This window comes from Microcebus murinus, chromosome 1 (genome assembly GCF_040939455.1).
Source record: "Microcebus murinus isolate Inina chromosome 1, M.murinus_Inina_mat1.0, whole genome shotgun sequence".
Classification (NCBI taxonomy): domain Eukaryota; kingdom Metazoa; phylum Chordata; class Mammalia; order Primates; family Cheirogaleidae; genus Microcebus; species Microcebus murinus.
The window spans coordinates 124,640,174-124,666,601 of NC_134104.1; the positions used below are offsets into that span (position 1 = coordinate 124,640,174).

The 26,428-nt window shown below is 41.3% G+C and overlaps 1 protein-coding gene across 1 annotated transcript in view; it reads right to left on the reverse strand.

Annotated features, from left to right (window-relative positions):
* The window catches only part of COL6A6 (collagen type VI alpha 6 chain), a 128,193-nt gene that overhangs the window by 1,386 nt on the left and 100,379 nt on the right, over positions 1–26,428 (reverse strand). The window contains exons 37-40 of the mRNA XM_076005388.1: positions 24,856–25,349; positions 16,363–16,465; positions 12,123–12,794; positions 8,821–8,914 (exon numbers count right to left, since the gene is read on the reverse strand). Coding sequence (XP_075861503.1) covers positions 8,821–8,914; positions 12,123–12,794; positions 16,363–16,465; positions 24,856–25,349 — 1,363 coding nt within the window. The remainder of the gene's footprint in view (positions 1–8,820; positions 8,915–12,122; positions 12,795–16,362; positions 16,466–24,855; positions 25,350–26,428) is intronic.

The following is a 26,428-nucleotide window of genomic DNA, read 5'->3' on the forward strand; positions in this document are numbered from 1 at the left end:
GCATGCTTTTATTTTCTTTATAACACTTAGCACTATCTGAACTTTTATTTAACTTGTAAACTTTTTTAAGATCTGTTCTCCACTCTTCCACCCAGACAGTTCATGCGACCTTGTCTGTTTGCCATAGTAATCCCTGAAACCTAGAAGAGTGCTCAGCACACAGCAGACACTCAATAAGTATTTGTCTAATGAAAGCTTAAATATATGCCACACTCCCTTCTTTCATCCCTTCCTCACTTTCTTCCACCTGTCCATCCATCCATTCATCCAAATGTTTACTGTCTGCTCTGTGGAAGGCCGTGTGTTAGGTACAGCGGGCAACACAGAAATAGAGCACAGTCTGGCAGGTACAGAAAGAGCCTGACTGGGGGGGGTGGTGGTGGTGGTGACTCATACCTGTAATCCTAGCACCTCACATCTGTAATCACTTGAGATCAAGAGTTTGAGACCAGCTTCAGCAAGAACAAGACCCTGTCTCTACTAAAAATAGAAATTAGCTGGACTAAAAGTATATATATATAAAAAATTAGCCGGGCATGGTGGTGCATGCCTGTAGTGTAGTCCCAGCTACTCGGGAGGCTGAGGCAGAAGGACTGCTTGATCCCAGGAGTCTGCGGTTGCTGTGAGCTAGGCTGACGCCATGGCACTCTAGCCCAGGCAACAGAGTGAGACTCTATCTCCAAAAACAAAAAGAGTGAGCCTGGCTGGGAGTCGTGAGTAACCCAACAGTAAAGGAGAGCTGGAGTCAGATGCTGGAAGGTCTTGAATGCCATGTTGAGAAATCCGGAAATCATAGAAGCCAAGTGCTAACCAGAAATTCTAGCCTGTGCTGATGGAAACGTCCTATAATTTGCACTGGCCAGTATGGCAGCCACGAGCCACATGGGGCTATCAAATACTTGAAATGTAGTTAACGTGACTGAGGAACTGAATTTTTAATTTAATTTTAACTGATTTAAATTTGAATAACCACATAAAGCTAGTAGATACTTTATTGGTTAGTTGAATAAGGGAACCATCTCAGACAGCCTTATTTTACAGGGATATGGTGGAATGAGCTGTGAGTCCAAAGATACTCTTATTCCAGCCCTTTTACTTACTCGTTGAGCAGCTCTGGACAAATCACTTAACTAGAGTGATCTTTGTTTCTTCAGTTGTAAAATGGGGATAAAAATCACCCATGTTGCTGAAAGCAACAGTTTCCGTGGTGCTGTATTGGTGACATGTGAGGAAACTGAGATGCATAGAGGTCAAGGTCAATGGCAGAGCTGGGAGTATCACCCAACTTTTCTAAGAGTTCAATGTCATTTCCATTGAATTGGGTTTTTATTTGGGACACTAGGAATATCAAGGTATCTGGAATAAGAAAGTGAAATGATAATAAATGTCATGCCCTCAGAGACACCTGGATATGGGTGCAGCACCACAGGAAGGCAGATGGCTTGGGCAGCTTGGACAGATAAGAAGGTATGAGGAACCTGGCGGTATAGCAGGCTCTTCATAAACGTTTGTAGAATGAATGTGGGAGAGCCTGATGGCATGAGGAGAGAGAGGCTTATCAATACTGATAAACTGCAGCAGTTAGCTGGATTATGGTCAAGGGAGGCTTCAAGGGAACCTCAAAATGTTGAGACCAGAAGAACAGTGCAATATTCACTGCAATCCACTTCTTAATCCACTCCATTTTTCTGCTTTCTCCAGCTGGAAAATCTGACCTCTTGCAAAACCATCAATGTTTAGAAAATAAGGACAATGAAAGACATAGAATGAATTTAAACTAAAACTAAAATTTAAGTTATTTCACTTCCCTCTCATGTACCCTGCCCCCATACACATATATTCTTTTTCATTCATCTATAGAGAGAGTTAAGGGTGAAGGAAATATCAAAACAACACAGAGAATCGTGCCGTTCACGCATTCTATATTATATGTCTGGGCTTCTGCAACTCAGATCCCAAAGTGCATCTCAGTTTACTTCCATCAGTGCTATCAGGGATGTACTAAGCTAACAGACAAACTTCCAGTTGCCAAGAACACCAGCCATGGCTAAATTTCAGTACGAATGAATTTCCTCACAATTTTTGCTCAACACTGTATTTTCTTACTAATTTTTAGATTCTGAATATCATGAACTCAGATTCACCAAAGTGGTAACTGTTTGCATAGAACATGGCTCCACTGATTATGGAGAGGACATTCTTTTGAGCCTGAAGTACACACTTTTCATGGCTTGAGCGTTTATATTATCTATACTGCTCTCTTCCTCATCCTACTCAATACCCCTTTTTCTGCTGGATCTGTTTTTGTCTCTTTTATGGCAAGCTCAGTGATCTTTGTTATCATCCTCCTTCTTTAACAAAAAATTGTTATATTGGTAAATGCTTCTATAGCTTGACATTGCTGTCTTTTTTCTCCTTCAAATGTTTGTATTCTCAAAAGGGCTGAACCATATCTTTGAATTTCTATTTTTTCACTGCTATACAGCAGAATTTATGTTTGATAAGCATTTGATAACAATCATTTGATTACCCAGTTCTGGAATCATATAGGACCTTGTTTCTCGTTCTCCCACTCTTTATCATTCAACTAATTTGTAGCTGACTGGGAACACCAACAATAGGTAATCAAGACAAAGAAATAAGAATGAAATAGTCAATTTATTTTGCAACTCATGCCTAGCTCCAGTAAGCTTGCGAAGAGAGAGATGTAGCAAATTCTAGATAAAATGGGGTGGGTGGGACTAATTAAAGATTTCAGTTCTCTGTGATCACAGATCCCTCCATCTGCAGATAATCAGAAGTCAGTCATGCTTCTTTTACTAGTTGACTGGATGCTTCGGAGTAGAAAATGTAGACAAGATTGCTTCTATTTCCAGAATTCTTTTTACCTTAATATACATTTTGTGTGTCCAGAAAACACATTTTGGAAAGCAGAAATAGTAACAGATGTATTATTCATATGGCACTGGCCATTGTGTCCATTTTTACAATTCAATTGTTCTGGCTCTGGCTTGTCACTGCTTTAAAGTCTGGCACTAGTTCTTTCCTGGCTGGATGTAGCAATAAACAGGTGGCTTTCTGTCTTTTATTGTCTCTGAGCGGATCTAAGTGCTTATACAAAGAGGCTGCCCTGCAATCTCACCCTCACTGACCATCTGTCTCCTTGGTAGCTTGTGGTTTGTTTCAGTTCCTTCCTTTTTCATCTAATAAGAACCAGCTTCTACATGTATTTCTCAGAATCTCACAGCAGAATGATCTAATTCCTATGCAAGTCATTCAGAGGACTTGACAAGTCATCTTTACGGCCAGACCTGTTGCCTAACAGGCGTTCTCATCTCCCTCAACCCTGTGTGTTCAATTCTGCCTCATTTTTCTTGAATGGCTCAGGCAGAAAATTTTAGAAGCACCTGTGTGGCTTTACCTTTTATTACATCCTTTTGTCACTTAGAGAAGGCCTCGAGAATCCAAGTCTATCATATCATGAGGGAGTTCACAGACAGTGGTATGGATTTCATGTCTCAATTCCTTGATGCTCCAGCTGTTTCCTGACTTTTCACCATTTCAGATGCACAGAAGGAGCTGAGCCTCCAGTGTATCTGGGGCAATGTGGAGAAGAGGTAAGAAACTTCTTGTCCAGGAGCACTGTGGATCCCCTCCTCCTATTCACATAGCTCTTCTAACAAAAAGCATAGTGGGAGGGGTTTTTAAAAATGCCTTTTAACTGGGTAGATTGGCTCCTGCATCTGCCCTTACAGTCATGGCTGGCTTCATAATATGTGAAGCCAAATGCAAAATGCAAATTTGAGCATCTCCTAGATCGAAAAACAGGAAAAAAAGTTTTCTTTCTTTTGCAGTCTCTCTCTCCATCTGCCATGGAGGATTTTATTTGCCATATTGTATACCTCTGCCCCCTTAATTTGGTGTGTGGCCAGCTGTTGAATTCCTCCTCCCATCAGCCCCAGACAGATGCTCCAGAAGTCAAGGCAGGCATCACCTCTTCCCTTGGCTGGTCATCCCAACCCACAGCAGAGGGGACACTCTGCTGTGGGTTGACCCCCGCAGACTATTGCAACATTTTTGCTGGGACACTCTGGGTGCCTAGATGGAGACAGGTGAAAGGCAAATGCACCTGGGGCAGCTAGCCACTCCCATCCCTGTCCCAAGACTCTGGGATCATGCCAGATTCCCAAGGCTCTCCTTGTTTGTGCCCAAGCCCTTCCCGAGGCACAGTGGGGAAGGGGAAGCCTGGAGAGCCCAGAGGTGCACAAGTGGTCTACAAGAACGAGTCCTGGAATGTAGTGGAAGGTTGGATGGCAAGCACACCAAGGTTCCAGGTCTCCACTCCTGAAGGCATGCTTTATTATCCCATTGGACTTGACTTTAAAAACATAAGCTCAAAAATAATATTGAGTACAGGACACTTAAACCCCAAGTGCTGGGCCCTACTGAGTGCCTGGGCCCTGTGCAAGCTGGCCAGCTTGCAGCACCTAGCACACCTGATTCAGCGAGAACACCGTTTAATGCCAGCTTTAATGAACCCTCCGTGCTGAAGATGCCAACCTCAGCAAGAGTCACATTCAAGGTTTCTGGTCTGTTTCCCTCTTCCAAGTTGCCAGACACATGCAGCAGGGGGAGCCCTGCTCTTCTTGGACTGACTTCACAGGTCCTTTTTAAGCTTGACTTCAGGAAGTGTTTGCTGCTGGACAGTTCCCCTGGACAGCTCATTCCCACCTTTCCCCACAAGGTGAGCAAGAGATTCCAGGCAGAGGTTTCTTAAAGGTGCCGCAGCTGCAGCTTCTGGACTGGGAGTGCTTTACTGGCCCTGATCACTACACAGAAATGCACACACTACATAATAATTTGTAGTCACATTGTCAAAGTTATTTGCCTAAGCGTAAGTCCCAGGTGAGGATGCACACTTGATTTTTTTTTTTTTTTGAAGTTGTAATAGAAGTGGGTTTTTTTCCCTATAACTTTTTTTTTTTTTAATTTGAGAATATTATGGGGATACAAATGCTTTGGTTACACATATTGCCTTTGTCCTGCCCGAGTCAGAGCTACAAGCAGGCCCATCCCCCAAACAGTGTGCACCACAGCCATTAGGTATGAATTTACCCATCCCCTCCCTCCCCCTCCCCCCTGTCTGACACCCAATAAGGGTTACTTCCATATGTGCACATAAGAGTTAATGAGTTAGTACCAATTTGATGGTGAATATATGTGGTGCTTATTTTTCTATTCTTGTGATACTTTACTTGGAAGAATGGGCTCCAGCTCCATCCAGGATAATGGAAGAGGTGCTAGATCACCATTGTTTTATGGCTGAGCAGAACTCCATAGTATACATATACCACATTTTATTTATCCACTCATGTATTGATGGGCACTTGGGTTGTTTTCACAACTTTGCAGTTGTGAATTGTGCTGCTATAAACATTCGGGTGCAGATGTCTTTCTTATAGAATGTCTTTTTTTCCTTTGGGTAATACCCAGTAGTAGGATTGCTGGATCAAATGGTAGTTTTACTTTTAGTTCTTTGAGGTATCTCCATATTACTTTCTACAGAGGTTGCACTAGTTTGCAGTCCCACCAGCAGTGTAAGAGCATTCCCATCTCTCTGCATCCACACCAACATTTGTTGTTTTGTGACTTTTTGATAAAAGCCATTCTCACTGGAGTTATATCTCATTGTGGTTTTGATTTGCATTTCCCTGATAATGAGAGATGTTGACCATTTTTTCATATTTGTTGACCATTTATCTTCTTTTGCAAAGTTTCTGCTCATGTCCTTTACCCACTTTTTAATGGGTTGTTTGATTTCTTCATCTTGATTTTCCTGAGTATATATAGATTCTGGTTATCAGCCCTTTATCGGATGTGTAGCATGCAAATATTTTCTCCCATTCTGTAGAATTGTCTGTTTGCTCTCATGATAGTCTCCTTGGCTGTGCAGAAGCTTTTTAATTTGATCAGGTCCCATTTATTTATTTTTGTTGTTGCTGTGATTGCCTTTGAGGTCTCCTTCATAAAAATTCTTTGCCTAGGCCGATGTCTATTACTTTGGTTCTCTGAAACTCAGTCATAATAACTTTTTTAAATAAAATCCATCAGTCTCTGATTATAACTGGCATGTTTAGTCCATGTATTTTTAGTGTGATTACTGATGTATTTAAATAGACATGGTCTGCTGTCTTTAAAGTTCAAGGTTTTTTTTAATAACCAAAGGTTATTTATTGTTTAATGTTTTTTCTCATATTTAAATAAATGAAAAATACTTATTAATATTTATAATATTAGTACAACTGTTTTCTTCTGTTAAAACTACCAGGTGACAAATGTTTTTATTTTATAGCTTTATTATCAAGTACAGCTTTTTTGTAACCCCATCAGTTAGATATTACTGTTATTTAAAAAATATTTGTTTAGATTTACCTAAATATTACCAAATTTGATCACTTTTACTTCTTGTATCTCATTCTTTCCTTCTGTGGTCATTTTTATTTTCCTTAAAGTTTCTTTAGTAAAGACTGTTTTGTTGTAAACTATTGTATTTTTATCTGAATCATCTTTTTTTTGTACCATTAGTTTTGAAAGACAGTTTCTAAGTTGACAAAAATTTACTATCTTTAGTTTAAAGATAATTGTTTTGTGGCTTCCACTGTTGCAACTGATAATTCAGCTACTAGCCTAATTATAATTTCTTTGTAGATAATCTGGTCCTTTTGTTTGCTTTTAAGTTTTCTTTGTTTTGGTGTTCCATATTTCCCTAAACCACGGCTAACTGTTGCTTTCTTTTTATTTATCCTGCCTGTTATATCTTGTCTATTCTTCATCTGTGAATTTGTGTCTTTCATAAGGTCTGGAAAATGATCAACCCTTTATGTCTTTGAATATCGTCTCTCATTTATTATTTCTACTTTATCTTTCTAGAATTCCAGTTAGTTATAGTTTAGATCTTTCCTTTCAGTTCTATCTCTAAGCCTCTTATATTGATCATTTCTGCACACTCAATTATTTCTTCAGTTGTTCTCTAGTTCATTATGTTTTTCTTCAGTTGTAGCTATTAACCCCTTTAATCCTTCATTGAATTTTACAAGTTATTTTTTATTTTGAAAGTTGTAAAATTCATAGGAAATTAGAAAGAGGACAGAATTATAAATATCTGTATATCTTTCATGTAGGCTATGTTACCACCTTCCTATTCTGTGTGTATGTGTGTATATATATATCTATATACACACACAGACACCATCTTACTTCCCTTTAGGAAAACCATCTGAAAGTAGATCACAGCCATCAGGCATGTTCATCTTGAATACTTCACCATATCTGTCTCAAGGACAAAGACATTCCTCTTATATAAACATGATACTATTACCACAAATAAGGATATCCACATGGATTCAACAATATCATCTAACATATTGTTCATACTCAAATTTCCCCAACTGTTCCCCAAATGTCATTTATATCAGCTTTTTTTCTGATCTAGGATCTAATTAAAGCTCATACAATTACATTTGGCTGTTTGGACTCTTTCGTCTCTCCCATTCTAGAACAGTACCCCATATCCCTCTATTTTCCATTACATGAAACCTATAAAGAGTTCTGAAGAACATTCAGCTAAAGTTGATCAACCATTAGAGGAGCTATCACGAGCCAGTCCTAATCATCTGGCCTTTAACTAATATGAACTAATCAGAAGAGTTATTTTTTATTTGCTCCTTTATAGTATCAAAATGTGAAGGGAAAAGGGCATTCATTCCCTTTATGGTCTGTGAATCACTAACTACAACAGTAACATCAGTGCCATCTTGAGTTTAAGTCATTAGTGGCTTATTTCATTTGGAATTGTACTAATTTTTCAGAACCTATAAAGAGTTCTGAAGAACATTCTAGATTCTGGAATTGTCCAAAGGTTTCCTCATTATTAGACTTGGGTCTCAAGCATCCTGTATGAGGTTCTTGCAAGAAGCAGAACTTGGTTTAAGTGGGCAGTGCCAGATCTCACTGTGTAAAAGCACATTTTCCTTTTCATAATTAATAAATTGGGAGTGGCTCTTTGAAACTCTATTTAAACAGCCTGTTTCCCCAACAACCTATCACACAATGGTTTTAGCATCCTTTAATGATCAGTTGTTACATTTGTTATTAACATTATTACATTATAATTTACAAATTGATGATTTTCTAATTCTACCATTTCCTCTACATTTACTAGCTAGCCTTCTAATATAAACAGCTTTTCCTCCCTTTTGCCATTTTTTTACATATCTACATAGACTCACAGATTTTAAAAAATTCAATGTATTATAATTTGTTACCATCATTATTCTTTCTGATGATCAAATTATTCAAAATTAGACCAGTGGGAATCCTTTCAAGACAACTACTTTGTCCTTTTGAAATGTCATTGTTAGTTTTTAAATATCTTCTTACCTTCTGGCACAACAAGTTGGTCCAGGCTAGCATTGTACCTTTCCTGCTGCAGCCTAGAATCAGGGCTTTCTCCAAGAAACCCTGGTTCCTTCTAATGGTATTTAGAAACCAAGATCTGGTCATTAGTTATGTTCACTGACACTGGGGCATGCCATTTGGGTGTTTTATTTCAACAGTTAGATCTTTCATTAAAAAAAATAGCTGATTATTTTTCAGATCAACCTGGTCGTTTTGAAAATTATATCTTGTTCCTTTGAATTATATTTTAATATCATGTAGCAATATGTTTTTGATGGAAGAGGAAACAAAAGAGGAAGAGATAGAGAACAAAGGAGGGGGCATATTTATTTATCAATTAATACCAAACAGATATTATAATACCTTCGAGACTGTCGCGGAGGCTGCCTTGGATCTGTAGAGCTGAGTCTGTTGCACTTTGTTTTGAAGTGTATTGGTGGGTACTTGTTGATTGCACCTAGGAAGAGAAATCTATGATGAGTCTCTTATTCATGGCTGTTAACATTACTGTAATCTTCTCTGTACACAAAGAAATATTTATCAAAGAAAGATACGAACTAAGTTGATCAGATAAAAATGAAAGCAGATTTCTCAAGAGAATCTTTAAAAATGAATTTAGAAAATACATAGCTTCTGAATTTGCAGGTGAATTCAACTACCTTTTTATTTTTGTTTTTTTAATTTTTGAGATTGGGTTTCGCTCTGTTGCCTGGGCAGTGACATCATCATACTAAGAGCTCACTGCAATCTCAAACTCCTGGGCTCAAGTGATCCTTCTTGCCTCAGCCTCCTGAGTAGCTGGACCTATATAGTTATGCACCACCATGCCTGGCTAATTTTTGATTTTTTTTTTTTTTTTTGGTATGGATGAGGTGTCACTATGGTGCTCAGGCTGGTCTCAAACTCCTGACCTCACATGATCCTCCTGCCTCAGACTCCCCAAAGTGCTGGGATTACAGGCATGAGCCACTATTCCCAGCCCACCTAACCATTTAATAAGATGCCCTTAACTGCTAAAGTTGATCAACCAGTAGAGGAGCTATCACGAGCCAGTCCTAATGGTCTGGTCTTTAACTAATATGAACTAATCAGAATAGTTATTTTTTATTTGCTCCTCTGCAATATCAAAATGTAAAGGGAAAAGGGCATTCCCTTTATGGTCTGTGAATCACTAACTACAACAGTAACATCAGTGCCATCTTGAGTTTAAGTCATTAGTGGCTTATGTCATTTGGAATTGTACTGATTTTTCAGAACAATAAAGCATGCCTCTTTATAACATTTAAAAATTTAAAAGCCATTTTTTGATGAGAATCTTTAAACTGAATAGATTTGTTGAACACAATTAAACTTCTTCCTGGTGACCTGGGGTCATAGGAAGTAGCAGGTTTGTCTTGGGCTGTGGCACAGCACTGTCTCCAGAGCTGCTGTTGTAGCTAGGACCATGTGCTTTAGCCCGAGTGGACTGATGCTATCCTTATTGTATACCTCGTTTATTATTTTTAATCTAAGTATCAGATTTTAAGTAGTTTTACTTCTCTTAGAAAATGTGTTGATTCTGGTGACTCTCCGATACCCAGCACCTAAACAGTGAGTGGCTCAGAGTAGAAGCCTAATAAATACACATTAATATTGAATGAATGTGACTCTGTGGGCTTGCTATAGACTTAAGCATGTAGTTGAATATGATTATGCAAAGTCTTTTTTGACTTTACTTTTATAGCTATATTTTAAAGATTGACAATTTCTAGATATCTAACTTCTAAAAAAGTAGTACATAACTGTGCCATGGCTGCAGTTTTTCAAAAGCAGTTTATATCTCTCCTGTAACTTTGAGCACCTTTTGCTTAAAACATTTCTTTCCCTTCTCTTGGTTGGGGAGGGGTGGTGGTGCCATTTATCTAATCATACAATTTGACTAATTACTATGGAACACCACCAAGAATTTGGGGTGACTGAGGAAAGAAATTCCTCCTAAGATTTCCTTCCAACTTCTTGCCCCATAGGGAGTGTTTCTTTAGAAGATTATCAGTCTTTCAAGGTGTTTTGTTTTAACCTTCACAAATGTCTTGTGATCACTTCCCTCAAAATGACTGCTGGCCTGGGCATGGTGGCTCATGCCTGTAATCCTAGCACTCTGGGAGGCCGAGGCAGGTAGATCGCTCAAGGTCAGGAGTTCGAAACCAGCCTGAGCAAGAGCGAGACCTCCATCTCTACTAAAAAATAGAAAGAAATTAATTGGTCAACTAAACATATATAGAAAAAATTAGCCGGGCATGGTGGTGCATGCCTGTAGTCCTAGCTACTTGGGAGGCTGAAGCAGAAAGATTGCTTGAGCCCAGAAGTTTGAGGTTGTTGTGAGCTAGGCTGATGCCATGGCACTCTAGCTGGGCAACAGAGTGAGACTCTGTCTCAATAATAAAAAAAAAGACTGCTGGCCCCTCATTTTTACCTTTTCTGCTAGCTCTGCTTTCTGGTTCCTATTCCAAAACACTGCCACATAAATTTCCTTCTGGAAGCTTATTGCTCTCATACTGGTGCTTCTGAGACTATACTGCGCATGTGAATCACCTGGGTATCTTAATAAAATGCAGATTCTGGTTCAGAATATCTTGGTTGGAGCCTGAGATTATGCATTTCTAATAAGCTCTCAGGTGATGCTGGTACTGCTGGTCCTAGACTCAGTTTGACTAACAGAGGACAGAAGACATAGCACTGGCCTCACCAACAATCTCCCAGGTTCCTCAGACCCCATCCTGCACTGATTAGTTATTGTCTTCACAGCCTTAACTGGTCTCACCATGTAATATCAGTGACAAGTTTGAAACACAGTCAGCACCTCACTTGAGCTGCTCTGGGTTCTCTTTGGCCTATGTGGTCACTTTTCTGCATTTGGATCCAAGGGATCATTCACCATGAAAATGTTTACAAATGCTACCAAGCACCCTTTAACCTTCAGGGTTATATCAAGACATGGCTTCTTTTTATCCATCCTGTTGCATTCAAAATGGATTGCATATTTTCAAAGCAAGCTCAATCCAAGAAATACACCCCATGTTTCTCTTTTATGGGCACCAGTTACATTAATTACTGGCATCATAAAGAGTCACTAACGAGGCTAAGAAAGTTTTGCAAGGCTGTATTTTTCGTTCTGACAGGTAAAATGGTATCTCCCAACACTTCAAACTCTGCTTTAGGAACTTACAAAAGCAAAGCCAAGAATTGTTTAATTTTTCTTTGGCTCTCTCTTTTGGTGTGTTGTTAACCGATAAAGCTTTCCATCAAAGGGCAATGTGCTAATGTTACATGGCAAGCATCTCTACTTTGTAGCTAAAGCCCAGGCTGTGAAGTCACATCCCCAGACTACATTGCTGCATGTGGACAGATGTGTGAACAGCGGCTTGTTATGATTGCTTCTCCATAGGAACCAGAGGCATTTAAACAAAGAGCCAGAAAATTAAATGCTTAGGAATCAGAAGTTTCCTCCCTTTTACCATCCATCATTACATATTTTCCTTTCTGGCCCTGCAGTGCCCTTGAGGACAGACAATAGGTTTCCAAGAATCCATGTCAGCTTATCAACCTTTGGGGGGGGGGGTTGGTGCAGGGGGAATACCAAGTATAATACCCTTAATACACAGAAAAGAACAGTTTTTCTTACTTACGCCTGACTGAGTTTATAAAAGACTTCATAAACTTCACACCATATCTGTGGTCAGGTTTATGAATTCGGCCAAGCTGGACCAAGTGGTGATCCAAAGGGTGGCTGGCCAGATCTTCCAGTTCCTTATCATTCCAAGTAGGGCCAAGGGAAAACACAAATAGGGCATATCCCTGACATTTAGCCCTCAAAGATTCTTTCTTTAAAGTTTCCTCATCCAAGTGACTGGTTTCCCCAGCAGATATCACAAATATGACTTTGTTACTTCTCAGATTGGGTGCACTTAAAAAGATATTGTCCAGAGTCCACTGTAAGGCATGGCCAACAAAAGCATCTCCATTTAGTTGCTGAACCGATTCTTCTACGTGCCTCTTCATGAGGCGCTTACTGCGGTAGGTAGTAAGGTTGAACTCTGCTCTGACAGGACTCTTCTGAGTGTTGGGTAGGAAGTTGGGGGGGGCATGGCTCAATAGGGCCACCCGGTCTCCAGTGACAGAGGTTTCAGGCTCTGGGGTGATTTCAAAATTATCTAACAGTGCTCCCAGGAAGCCTCTTATGTCTTCAAAGTCAGCACTTCCTACATTCCGGGAGCCATCCAGAATGAAAGCAGCATCCATGTAAGACAGCACAGGGGGTGGCCTGGCTTGATCACAAGAAGCATCCGGCTTGCATATATCTGCGAACCAAAAGTCACTTAGGGTTACTAAGCAGGAATGGACAGAAAAGGAAAGACAGCATTTCAAATATTTTGAGGTTTGGAAACTGTATAGTCTTTGATGTTAAAATAGTTACTAAGTGACTTTAATATCAACAACAGGAAGATTTCCTAGTGCATGGTTTGCATCTACTTCCAAAAAGCACAGATTTTATAGGTTGTGTCTTGGACTCCATTTACTGAAGCTATCAGACTTTTAAAAATTAAGCTGCTTTCAACAGAAGTTTAATCTTGGCTGACTCTTAAGTTTATAACGTTTGAAGTGGACAATATCTCATGTATTGCAAGAATACACTGTATCACAACATAATAGCTCCTGATCCCTCTAGACTGACAATATTCAGGTTAAACCAATGGCCCTTATCACTATGCTCACATTGTTCTATGACAAAGTAATCTTCTTAGAAAGTAAAAGTGAAAAAAAGCAATATATCTTTTTTTTTTTTTGACAGAGTCGCACTCTCTTGCCTGGGCTAGAGTGCTATGGCGTCAGCCTAGCTCACAGCAAACTCATACTCCTGGGCTCAAGCGATCCTCCTGCCTCAGCCTCCCGGGTAGCTGGGACTACAGGCACACACCACTGTGCCCGACTAATTTTTTCTATTTTTAGTTGTTTTTGGCAATTTCTTTCTATTTATAGTAGAGACGGGATCTTGCCCTTGCTGAGACTGGTCTCGAACTCCTAAGCTCAAGCAATCCTCCTGCCTCAGCCTCCCAGAGCACTAGAATTACAGGCGTGAGCCACCGCGCCTGGCCTAGCAATATATCTTTTATTTCAATTTAAATAGTTTATAACTCAAGGTCTATGTGTGCTCCCAAAGGACAAAGCTACTGTCCATCTTCGTATCTCCATAGAGCTTATTAGTTGAAAGCTCAATATGTGTTTGTTGAATGAATACTGGATATTAATAGACTTTCATAAAATATGAGGTCATTTTTATAAATATTCATATCTCATTTAACAAAAGAATGCACAGTAATAAAAACAGAGAGGAGATTTTATTAAATCTGACCACATTGAATATTCAGAGAAATTTTAAAAAATAATTAGAAATGGAAGGATCTTAGAGGTTACTAATCCTCTAATTTTATGTAAGAACTGAGGTAAGGAGAATAATATCATTTTCCCAAAGGACACAGTAGTATGTCTAGGAGTTTCTATATATAAAGTCTGTGTTTTATTGTTAGAGATGAGGACGGGTAGTGTAGTAGTGAGGCTCCTTGGCCTAAAAGCAGGGACACCTGGGTTTTGGTTTTGTCTCAGTAACAAACATGCTGTGTGGCCCTGGCCAAGGTACCACTGGGCCTCAATTCTACACAGTTCTGCCCGATTAGGTCGTAGGGCTAGATTCACCTGGAGATCCCTTCTAGGGCTGACACTCTGTAACCCTAGATTTCTAATAATAGTTGATGGTTGAGGATGAGAATGGCCTCTTTAAAAACCAAAGAGAAGGAAGAGAAATGGAATAACATGTGTATGGACAGCTGGTCCTTAGATATAGGCATGGGCCATAAATAATAGCTATTAGATGAAAGATGAATGACCAGAATGCTGATCCTTGGTAACATAGCAAACTCCTAACTTCAGTCTTGCTCATGGACCCAATAAAGATATGACTTCGGACAAGTTATGGTACCCTTAGTGAAATTTAGTAAAATGGTATGACCCTGTGGAATGTTCAGATGACAGAACAGTCACCTGTGTGCAAGGCAGTTCCAAAATCAGGGACAGCAGGCTGCCCATTTGCTCAGTTTTGTGGGTTTTTTTAATTGCAGGAAATGACAGCCAAAATATCTTCCATTATATGCCTAAGAGATGAAATAAGAGTTTAAGCCAAGAAATGGAGCCAAAATCTATCCCCCAGTCATGCATGTGCAACTTCTGACTGTGCAACATGCCAGCACACACTGTCGTAACTGACATGTTTGAAAGAGCAACTGAGAATATATAGGGTGGGATGTAGCTCCCCATAGAATGGTTAGTGCTTTAACGACTTAAGATTGCCAGCGCCTAAACCAACCCTGTGCATCCCAGACAGTGGGAGAGCCTGAGAGTGAGAAAGAGGTGGGGAGAGGAAAGAGGGAAGCAGAGGGGAAGACAGAATGAAGAGGGGTTATTAGACCAGAAATCGTACTTCTCCCTCAGAATACCTCCCTGCGAGGTCATTTAGATGGCAAGCATTAGCTTCTCACTGACACACGTGGCAAAGGAGAGGAATCAAACATTTTCTTCAGGCTCAAATGGAGAGTTTCAGGGAACAGAAGAGTGAGACCTCTGCTTCTCATTAACTTTGGGTAGTTTAGACCAGCAGCCTTCTTGGGTTTGGTCTGCCTGTGAGGCCCTAAGCAAATCATTATAATACATCTTGCTAAGCTTCATTTTCCCCATTTGTAAAATGGAGCTAATAATAGTTCAAATGTTTTAGGGTGATTATAAGGATTGAATGACATAATTCATTTAAAGGGATTAGAACAGTGCTTGGATTATAATAAGCACAATAGCTTAAGTATTAGCTGTCATCATCACTATCACTGATACAAGCAATTAGAACAGTGCACAGCCTGTAAGTAAATGCTTGATATCTCTGAGCTATTATAGCCACCAAAAATCTCAGTGGATTTCACTGTCTTCATAATTATTAGAACACTCAAATAGAAGATTGGAGTCCAATTTTCTAGTTAGACCTATAGGTCCTATATAAAACACTATAAACAAATCAACACTGCAAATCTTTCTGATGTTTAATATTTGGGAGTCCAGCCAGGTGTGGTGGCCCATGCCTGAAATCCCAGCACGTTAGGAGGCCGAGGTAGAGGATCACTTGAGCCTAGGAGTTCAAGACCAGCCTGGGCAACATACTGAGAAAGACCCTGTCTCTACAGAAAAATTCAAAAATTAGCCAGGTGTGGTGGCACGCACGTGTAGTCCCAGCTACTCGAGAGGCTGAGGTGGGAGGATCTCTTGATCCTGGGAGTTTGAGGTTGCAGTGAGCTGTGATCACGCTACTGCACCCTAGCCTGAGCAATAGAGGGAGACCCTGTCTCGACAAAACAGAAATTTAGGAGTCCATGAAGCCTCTTTTCAATGAGAAATGCATGAGTTCTTGCAATTTTCCACTTCTATACTAAAAAATATCCCCAAGGAGGTAGGAGGGTGCTGAATTACTTTAAAATATTTCTTTGGGGCTATGAACATTTGAGGTTTAGAAAACACATAAATGTACTTTATAGCATGAAAAACTTGGCAAAGAGATAGACTAAGTTTTTCTAAAAATCATTACTGTTTCCTGGAAGCTGCAATAAGCAGAGAGGCTGGAATGCAGCCCTCCTGCTGGGATGTATGGGGGGAGACCGGCTTGCTGAGCTGAGACGATCCATCTGTGGGAGACGCAGTGTGACAGGTTGCACCCAGAGCCCCAGAAAAGTCCTCCCAAGGCCACACATATCCTTGCTGCCAAGTTCCAGCTGCTCCTGCTAATGGTGAGCTAATGGTAACAGGCTGGACCAAGTCATCTTCGGCGGGTCTTACCGTAGCAGAAAGTGCACCGCTGGAGTCTCTCTAACGCTGGTGTGTAGTCGGCCTCGGGCCCAGAGGGAACCACTATTACTTGAAACGTGCCAGTGTCGTCAATCTGCAGGAAGAGGAAGAGAAAGAACAGCTTAGTGGGTCGGGCTTCGGGAACCTCCCAGGACTGTTTAGAGAACCGAGATCTGGAGAGGGCAACAGTGCTCCTTCTCGGAAAGTCCTGGGGAGGCACAGCACACCAGCGGGGCTAAGAGCTCTTCCTGGGCTTTACACTCCACCCTCTAGCCGTATGACAAGTTACTTTGCCTGTTTCCTCATCTGTGAAAGGAGAACGTTACTCTACCACCTAACAGGACTACTGTCCGCATCAAATGAGTTCATAACTGTAAAGCACCAACCGGCACAGAGTGGGTGCCATGTAGGTCACTAAAGACCACAAAGCACTTTCATGTCCAACAACCCAATGAGTTAGTTTTTATGCTCCTCATGCCCATTTTATAGATGATGACACTGAAAGCTCAATGAAAGGCAAAAGGACTAATCAAGAGACACTGGACACCGGAGGCATTTAAGGAAGAGGATCAGAGACCTTCCCTCCCCCCAGTCCAGAAAACATTGTAAATAGGAGTTCAAGACCAGCCTGAGCAAGAGTGAGACCCTGTCTCTACTAAAAATAGAAAGAAATTAGCAGAACTAAAAATATATAGAAAAATGAGCCGGGCATGGTGGCACATGCCTGTAGTTCCACTACTCGGGAGGCTGAGGCAGTAGGATTGCTTGAGCCCAGGAGTTTGAGGTTGCTGTGAGCTAGGCTGATGCCACAGCACTCACTCTATCCTGGGCAACAGAGTGAGACTCTGTCTCAAAAAAAAAAGAAAAAGGCAAAAAGAAAACCTTGTAAAATCACAGGATGTACTTCATAATTATCTTTAGCTTTCCACTCTGAACTAGCCGTCCAAGCTGGCTTTGAAATGCACTCAGACCCACATCCAGGCAGCTCTCCTTTCTAAACAACTCCCCGACCTTTTCCAACTTGGCCCCACTGTTAGTAACATATTTGGGGAGCTTGAGGGTGGAGAGCAGGGAGAAGATGAGAAGGCTCCAAATAATCAAGAATAAACTTGGTTAATTGACTCAGAGATAATTGATAAAGAAAAATTGTAGGTATGACCCTATCTAATGCCTCAGGGCATTAGATCAGACGACACTTCAGTTTGCTCCTGTCTTAAGCTAACAACTTCCCTCTTTCTCTGGGAAGTTTCCTTCCCATACTCTATCTACAGTCGTAGAACTTTGGAGGTTGTTTTTATGTGGGGGTTCTCTTCTAGAGCTGATTGGACCGGGGATGGTGTTAAATTAAAGTTGGCCTGAGGATGCCTCCATACTTTAAGTCATGTCATGAACTGCAACCTAACTTAGTACATAAACTAACAAAGTCTAACTGAGGAGTCAATGATAACAAATAGCTGAGTCTCAGCTGATCACAGCAGCCAACTGATCAGACCATGCTCAAATAAGGCAGAAGCCCAGCCGTAGCAACCAAGCTGTTTGTATAGCTCACTTCCATTTTCCATCCATGCATGCTGTCTGTCCACATTGTGAAGCACAGCTCTCTAAACTTCTGGTTTTGAGGGCTGCCTGATTTGCAGATCATTCTTTGCTTAATTAAACTCTGCAAAATTCAATTTGCCTAAAGCTTTTAACGGTCCGACATCAGAAGCGGGATCCGAAGTAGACCTCCAGTGCCCCTCAGGAGTGCTGATCGAGCCAAAGTACCTGCTGAGCCCACTGTGCCCACCGTGTCCACTGATCTCTCACAGCTAATGGCTTGTGGGCAAGTTCTCTCCTGGATTCAGCTCCATGAACTTGTGTTCGAGCTCTTTGAGTTTATTTGAGCAATTTTTAGGGTGGGCTGGGTCCCGGATCAGACTGGATCCAGTTGGAGTCCTCTGTTGTCTGCCTGGGTCAGGCAGAGACTAGGCTGGGGTTCAGTGGATAGGTTAGGTTACAAGAAGATAGAACAGTGGGTTCATCTGAATCCAAGGAATCTCCCATCTTGGACGTTGTTCTTTTCTAGAGAAATGAAACTTAGAAAAGTTACCAAAAGTAACTTAGAGTTACAGTGGCTACTGTGGAGGAGATTTAACCTAAACACAATTGCTCATCTATAGGCACTTTGGAGAAAAGAAAGGGGGTGGGATCCTGAACACCTCTGAAACAATGGGATGTATTTTTGATTGGCATGCAGAAGCTTCCAGAGGACTAAATGAAAAGCTTAAGCAACTAATTGATTAGGGGAAAAAATCACATTGACAACTCTGACTGCATCTTCTCTTTATTCTCCTCTGCCTACTCAAAATTTACTAACCTTTTTGACTACTTTTTTTTTTTGAACCTCAAAGACATACAAAAATCCCAAAACAGTTGCTTATAGAAGTTGGGCCCTCTGACCAACAGAGCATGCTTTCTATTATTATTTTAGAGATAGGGTCTCACTGTCTCTCAGGCTGAGGTGCAGTGGCATGATCATAACTTACTGTAACCTCAAACTCTTGGGATAAAGCAAACCTTCTGCCTCATCCTCCTGAATAGCTGGGTCTATGCACATGCCACCATGTCTGGCGTTTTTCTTAATTTTTGGTAAGAGACAGGGGTCTCACTGTATTGCCCAGCCTGATCTTAAACTCCTAGCCTCAAGTGATCCTCCTGCCTCGGCCTCCAAAAATGCTAGGATTATAGGCAGGAGCCACCACTCCTAGCCAGGGCCAGCTTCTTTAACTGCCTTTGTGTTTTGGTCAAAATCTTAAGGTCAGAACAATTTCAGTCCTGCATAGGAGGTGTTTTTTCTGTCCTATTGGTTAATGGGCTCCACTCTGAACTCAGAGTCATCCCTCAGTATTCTTGGAGGATTGGTTCCAGCACCTCCCCATGGATACCAAAATGCATGGATGCTCAAGTCCCTTATATAAAACAGCATAGTATAAGCATATAATCTACACACACACTCCTATATACTTTAAATCATCTCTAGATCACTCATACCTAATACCATGTAAATGCTAGGTAAATAGTTATACTTCATTCTCTTTTATTGTTGTATTGTTTATTATTTTTGATTATCTTCCATCCTCACTTGAGTCCACAGATATATAATAGAACCCGTGGATACAGAGGGCTGACAGTAATCTAGTTAAAAATATATATATAAGGTGAGTTGAGAAACTGCCTATTTTTAGTTGAGATTCTTTTTTGTAAGAGAAATTTATATCTATAAAGGGAATCTTTATTGTTAAGGGCATCTCCCTCTCTGCGCCTAAATCACTAGGCGCTTTTACAGTGGAGAAGGCCAAGACTTAAATCTATATAAGAAGCCTCACTTTTGACAACTGTGTCTTAACTGGGCTTCTTAGGCCTCTCTTTGGCTCATAAATAATGGCATTTGGCTTGAAATCTGAGTTCTGTACCTTTGAGATGCAAATTTTCTACCTTGTTTTACCTAAGAGCCATCCCTCTGGAAATGCAAATTTAGGGTAGAAAATGATTAGGTCGTTATTAAAAGCCATGGACATCTGAGCCACTCAGGCCCCTTCTCTCAGAAATCTGGCACCGGGGTCCTGGAGGGCAGTGAGTCTGTAGTGGTCAAAACTAATGGAGCTGTAGGCTGGCCATATTCGGTCTTGTGGACTGAGCAGCAGGGGAAATTGGGTGAGAGTATGACTTTTCCTGAGGTGGATCTTTACTTCTGCCCGTCGTTTATTCTTCTGTGTATGAGAGATGGAGAAAACTATGCTCACTAGAATTCCTCTCTGGAAGACCAGTGTGCTTGCCTTCATAAGCTGCCTGGGTTAGAGGGGAAGGCACTGAGGGGTAATGTGATAACTGAAGCTTTTAGCTAAATTTCTAGACACAAATACATAGAAAAAGAAACAAACAGTGCCAGGAAAAGCCTGAGAGGGAAGAAAAAGAAAGTAGCAAAAATAAGCATTATGTGTTACAAGGGGAAACCCCGTGATGGTAGAACAGTGGAGAAAGGACAGGGTGGTGGTAACACAAACATTCTACTTTTTGTGGTCCAATGCGATGCTCTGCATGATGGCAATGCCCTGCCTGTGACTCACTATCTCAGACAAATCTGCGTTGCCTGCTGATTCTTTGTGCAAATGGATCCTTAGAAAAAATCCTGAATTGTGTGTCCAGGTGAGGACAGGGTAAAAACAGAGGCTGCTTACCTGGGCTCGGGACCAGAGGACACCTGGGCTCTAGGTCCTTATAAGGACCTAGATTCTATAAATTCTTAGGGTATGTAGATGTATATACATAAGTAGCTTAAGTTAGTTTTGGTGGTCTATAAATGAATATAAATGAAGTCTTGACTGATGCAACAGGAGAAAGTCTGCACTGTCGATACCATTTAAGAGGTGTCTCAGCACAGTTTCAAGGGAATTGTGCCTTTACTCCATCTGGACTGTGATCATTAACTGGAAACTAAATCCGGGATCAGTTCCGAGAGCACTGGTCAGACAAGTTGGGAGGGGCCACGAGCTTTCTTTTTGACAAGTATCAGGATCCAGGAGAAAGAAAAAAAAAAAAAAAGCACAGAACATTTGAGGTAGAAGAAATCTTAGGAACCATGTAATCCAACTCCACCATTTCACAGACAAGGAAAGTGAGCTCCAGAGGTGGGTGGAACACGGGAGGCTTCACTTGAAATTTTGCTCTCCCCAAACAATACCTTTTTTTTTTTTTTTTTTCTGTATGAACTATGTTCGTGATTGTAGCTTTGTACCAGTGGGTCCTAAGTTAGTTTAAAGCAGTGCTTCTCAAGATATTGCTGAGAGATCGCTGCCATTTGCTAACTAGTTTTGCAGTTCTGTGTGTCTACAGTGTAATAACTTCTATATTTCTAGGGAGTAGCCCTAGTTGTTAATTTATGCTCACATTTAATTACATAAACATATTGGTACCAACTTAAAGCAACATCATTTTTGTCATTGATTCTGGTGAGTTGCTTTACCAGGGTGAGTCCACAGAGGGTCTGTACTCTCCTCTGACACCCCCACACTTTCTTTCAATAAAGTTTAAAACTTTATTGAACCTTTCAATAAAGTTTGGAAGATGTGATTTTAGAGATCATCCTACCACACATCATTGGAAGAACTATAGTTAGCATATTACAGAAAGATTCCTTAAACTGAATGTGAGCTGGGGATTTAAAGTAAAAGGGTCCTATTGTGCATGTTTCTTATTGCTCACTTTCCTGTGGATTCAAAGTAGCAGCAGCTTGGAAGAGTGTACAACTGTAACATCCACAGATGGGTGATTTGGGGCATTCAGCAAATGCTTCTGGATGATACTCTGCTCTTTCTTCTCTAAATATCATGGGGCTCTGTAAGTTGATGCACTCAAAAAAAATACAACCATTATTAATAATCCTCTATAGAAAATTTATATTAATAAAGGAAAATCCTTTTCAGAATAAAAAGTTGGGCACTCAAAATGCTAAAGTTTTCCATTAAAGCCCCCCAACCCATTTCAACTCTGTCTTTAATCCCAGGAATCACCTATTGACATACTGTCAAATACTACACTTATCTCTCAAACCCACATGCCAAACAGCAGAATAAAAGGAAAAAGACATATTTCTTACAGGAATATTGGAAAGGGAGACTGACCCTAGATTAGAAGTCTTGATGTGCAGCAGGTAAAATTTCACTGGAAGAGGCAATTGCCAAATTTAAAGGAATAATCCTAGTGACAAAACAAAGTAGAGACTGAGGTTTTTCCAGTCCAAAGTGGCCTTCTATTTCAGAAGTGGTACAGAACTCGTCACTCAACTTCATACCATCATAAAAAACTTCTGAGATAGTGAGTGATCACAGTCCATTTGCTAATAAACATAGGGAAACCAGCCATGGTGTCAGAGCAGTTGCTTCTGAGTCTCGCTACACATCTGCACAGGTATCAATTTCACGCTGGACTACAGAACTCTCAGATGAATCAAGATTTAGAAAACCCATGATAGGGGTATGAAACAAATTAGGGTCATAAAATATGGCCCCCAAATTAAAATATACTGTCATTAAGCTTTTTGTGTTCTGTTCTTAAAACATAATAGTGAATAATAATTTAAGCATAGGTAAAGCACAATGGAAGAAATGGATAGAAGGGAAAAAAAGAAGGCAAAAAGTAGTATAATAGTAATGTAATTTCTCTTCTGTAACATTAGGCACTAGGTTCTCACCAACTTGTATATATGCCTCTGTTTTTGAGCTTTTCCAGACAACTGTATTTAGCGTTCATCCTCTAACATCCGTGTAAGCCTTTTGGTTTTCTAGTTTACTCATGTATCCTCAGAGCCTAGGACAGCAACTGGTGTATATGAGGTGCTCACTAAACATTTGTTGAATGAATGAACCTTGGGACCAATTCCGACTTCATCTCTAACTTTTCTTCTTCCTAAGGGGTGTTGGGGGCCAACACTGCTTAGATTTATGAGGGTCATTATCGAGAATATAAACCCTTCCCTGGTGCTCTTTTGAGATGAACTCCTTCAAAAAAGGAGTAAAGAGTCTCTAGGTGGGTGGGGTAGAATTGAGAAATCAGATCAACCAATCTCTGAGTGAGATTGTGATCACTCGAAAGTTTAACAACAAAATACTTTTTCACACATTATATGCCCTGCACATACAGTGGAATTGTGTCAATTTAAGTTTATATCACAAGTGCCATCAATTATTTGTATCAGGATATAAAGTTGCCTCTTATATTTTATGACTAAATAAAGCCAAGGGATGGGGGAATTATAAGGGCTCTGTGTAACCAAAATCACTTAGAGAATTTTTGAGCTTCTACTTCTCATAGCAGCTACATCTGCAAAGGTTGGCCCCCATCTTTTCTAATTCATGTGCATCTCCTATCTGAGCCTGACGCATCAGCCTTTTCTTTTGCATTGTTCAATGATACTAATATCATTTCAGCTTCTTTACAACATAGATTTCATTATTATGAAACAGATGTTAGTTTAGCACCAAGCAACTGAATGATAATTAAAGCAAAAGGTATCATTCTTGAGTGCTTACTATGTACTAGGCACTAATGCACAGTGTTGCATCATTTAATCTTCATACCAACTCTAGGAAAAAGGTATTGTTTTCCATATACAGGTGAGAAATACATTTCAGTGCTGTTCTGCTTATTTCAACACATTCACAGAAAATTATAGAGCTGGCCAGGGTCTCAAAAGGCCACTTAATTCTAGGCTTTAGTCCCTAGGAAAGATAGAAGTCGCCCTCAACAGGTGAGTGACTGCCCTGTAAAAAGCCTTCAGGAAAAGGTGTTGACCACCTGTATTAGACCATGCCAATGATAAATTATTAATCCATGCCAACAATAAATCAAAATTGCCTCCAGAAAGTTCTTATTTAAACCTAACTAGAAGTTTCCTATTGCTATTACTTCTAGGTCCTCTAATAAAAGATTTTGCAAAGTTGAAATTCAGCTGGCTAATTTTCTCCAGTAATGACTTTTCACACATCTGAAGCCAATGATTTAGTGGCCTTTTTCCTTCCTTTCTTTAAATGAAGTCATTTTCAAAAGGCTGGTCTTTATATTTAGGTTGCATTTTCCGATACGTTTTTGCTGCTCCCTGGAGCCCTTGTTCACAGTCTGTCTCACATGAATGGAGAAGAAAACACCACATTGGGCCAACACGGCTGATGGGAAGGATGCTTTGCTGGCCCCAGCAGGTCCTCTGCAATGGAGCCCTGCCACTGAGCCGCTACTGACAGGGTGTTTTAACGTTATCCATGGCCATCGTAATCCCAGGTGATGCATTTAGGAATGCTACACATGGAGATTTTAATCCTCAATCCAAGAAACCGTAACTGGAATGGTTTAAGATTTGGATCTTTACATAAGTGGTGAAGTCATAAAACCAGCCAATTGGTTTTCATCACACTACAATGACTACTACCCTGGCTATCTAAGTGACGAGCATTATTTACTGGCCACCCGTGATTCAGTATGTTCGGACACAGAGGCAGCTCAAGAGAGTAGACTGGGGAGTGCGCTAGAATAGCAGACCTGGAGTCAAGCCCTGAGACTGCCACTTCTTAGAGCTGGACAAGTAGCTTAACTTCTGCGGGATCCGTTTTCTCATCTATAAAATGGGACTAACGACTTTACCTATCACTCACTCACACACACACACACACACACACACACACACACACACACACACACACACACACACACACACACACACGACTTTTGTGCGAAGGAAACAGCCCGTGCGCATAAAGGCCGTAGCATGTCGCCGGCACACCGTGATGAACGCCTAATGACTCTGCGCTGCCAATCCAGAATCTTACAAAGCTTCCGAACAAATGGCCTTGCCTTTGAGAAGGCCTGGAAGTACGTGGCCCTATCCTTCCTTACAGGGGCTCCTAGGACGCAGGCCCGGCGACCGCAGAGCGCGCGAAGGGCCCCCGCGCGTACCGCGAAGGCGCGCCGGACGGCGGGCGCGCTGCCGAAGGCCACCACCACGGGCACGATGTCCAGCGCGCTGAACTCCATGGCGGCCGCGGCCACGGCCTGCGCGTCGGGGGACTGGCCGCCGCTGAAGAAGGTGGCGACCCTCCTCGCGCGCGGCCCCGGGAGCGTCCGCTTGAAGACGTTCCTGGAAATAAACCTCATGGCTTTGCCGATCTCGCGGCCGGCTGAGGACCTCTCGAAAGGGATCGCGTCGATCTCCCGCAGGAGCCGGCCCTTGCCGTAGGCGTCCGAGAAGCGGACCAGGTGCCTGGCCTGGGCGTCGTAGGAGAGGACGGCCACGCGCGCCCCCACCGGGCAGCTGCTCTCCCGGACTCTGACGCCCCTCAGCAGCGAGACCATCATCCCCTTCATCCGCGCGAATGCCTCCTCCGTGACGTCCCGGGACTGGTCTAGCGCGAACACCAACTCGGTCGGATGCACCGGGCATTCGGGTTCTCCTGAGGACAAGAGCACGTCCCTCACCACGCTGCAACCTTACTTACAGGATGCGTAGAGGGCAAAGTCATTTTAAATGTTAGCTTTCCAAGCATGTATAAATAATACTGTAAGCATTAAAACAAACGTGTGAAATATTGAAACCTTGAATAATTATCCACCTCCCCCCCCCCCCCCCCCCGCAATCTGCTCTTCCCACGGCAGCTCAAGTAGGCTTTAAAAACTTGTCCATCAAGCACACTTTGATTCAACGGTACAAAAGCAATTTATGTAACCGAAATGTTTATACCCTCATATTCTGAAATTAAAAAAAAAATGAAAAATTGTCCATCTGATCATGCTTCTCCCCCTCAATACTTTCAACAAACTCTTTAATACCCTCTCATCACAATTCAAATAAAATTCAGCCTCTTATTATAACTGCAAAGCTCAGCTTGCTCCGGCCCCTGCCTATCTCCCCATTTTCTCATGTGACACTTCCTTTTTCCCTAAATATATCTAAGTTATACTGGGCTCCATTGGTTCCTGGGAGACACCTAGGTCTATCCTGTTTGACGGCCTCTGCACTTACAGTTCTCTCTTGAAGCTGGCTCCTTCATATTCTTCACTCCAAACTTCAGTTTCACTGCCTGCAAGAAGAGCCCTCCATCTAAAACATCTCTCCCCTCCCACTATCCTGTGACAGGGCATCCTACGCTTTATCTCATTCACAGCAACTGCAGGGTTCCTAATTCATCCATATTTGCTTATTTATTATCTGGATCCTCCATGAGAACAGGAGTTTCCGAGGACAGGAAGCATGTCCATTATTCAACTCTGTGTCCCCAGTAACTAGGACAGATACTGGCACAAAGTAGGCTTTCAATAAATATCTGTTAAATGCACGAACAAGCAATCAGATGGCATGGGTTGGTGGGTTTGTGCAGAAGGTATAAGGATGTAAATGTATAAGAGGATGATGAGGGGTTTATACCAAAACATGTTAGGAAGCATTTATAAGATACTTAAAAACCAGCACTGAAAAATATTAAGCCAACTTGGTAATTAACTCCATTGAACTCCGCGGATTTAGCATTATCTG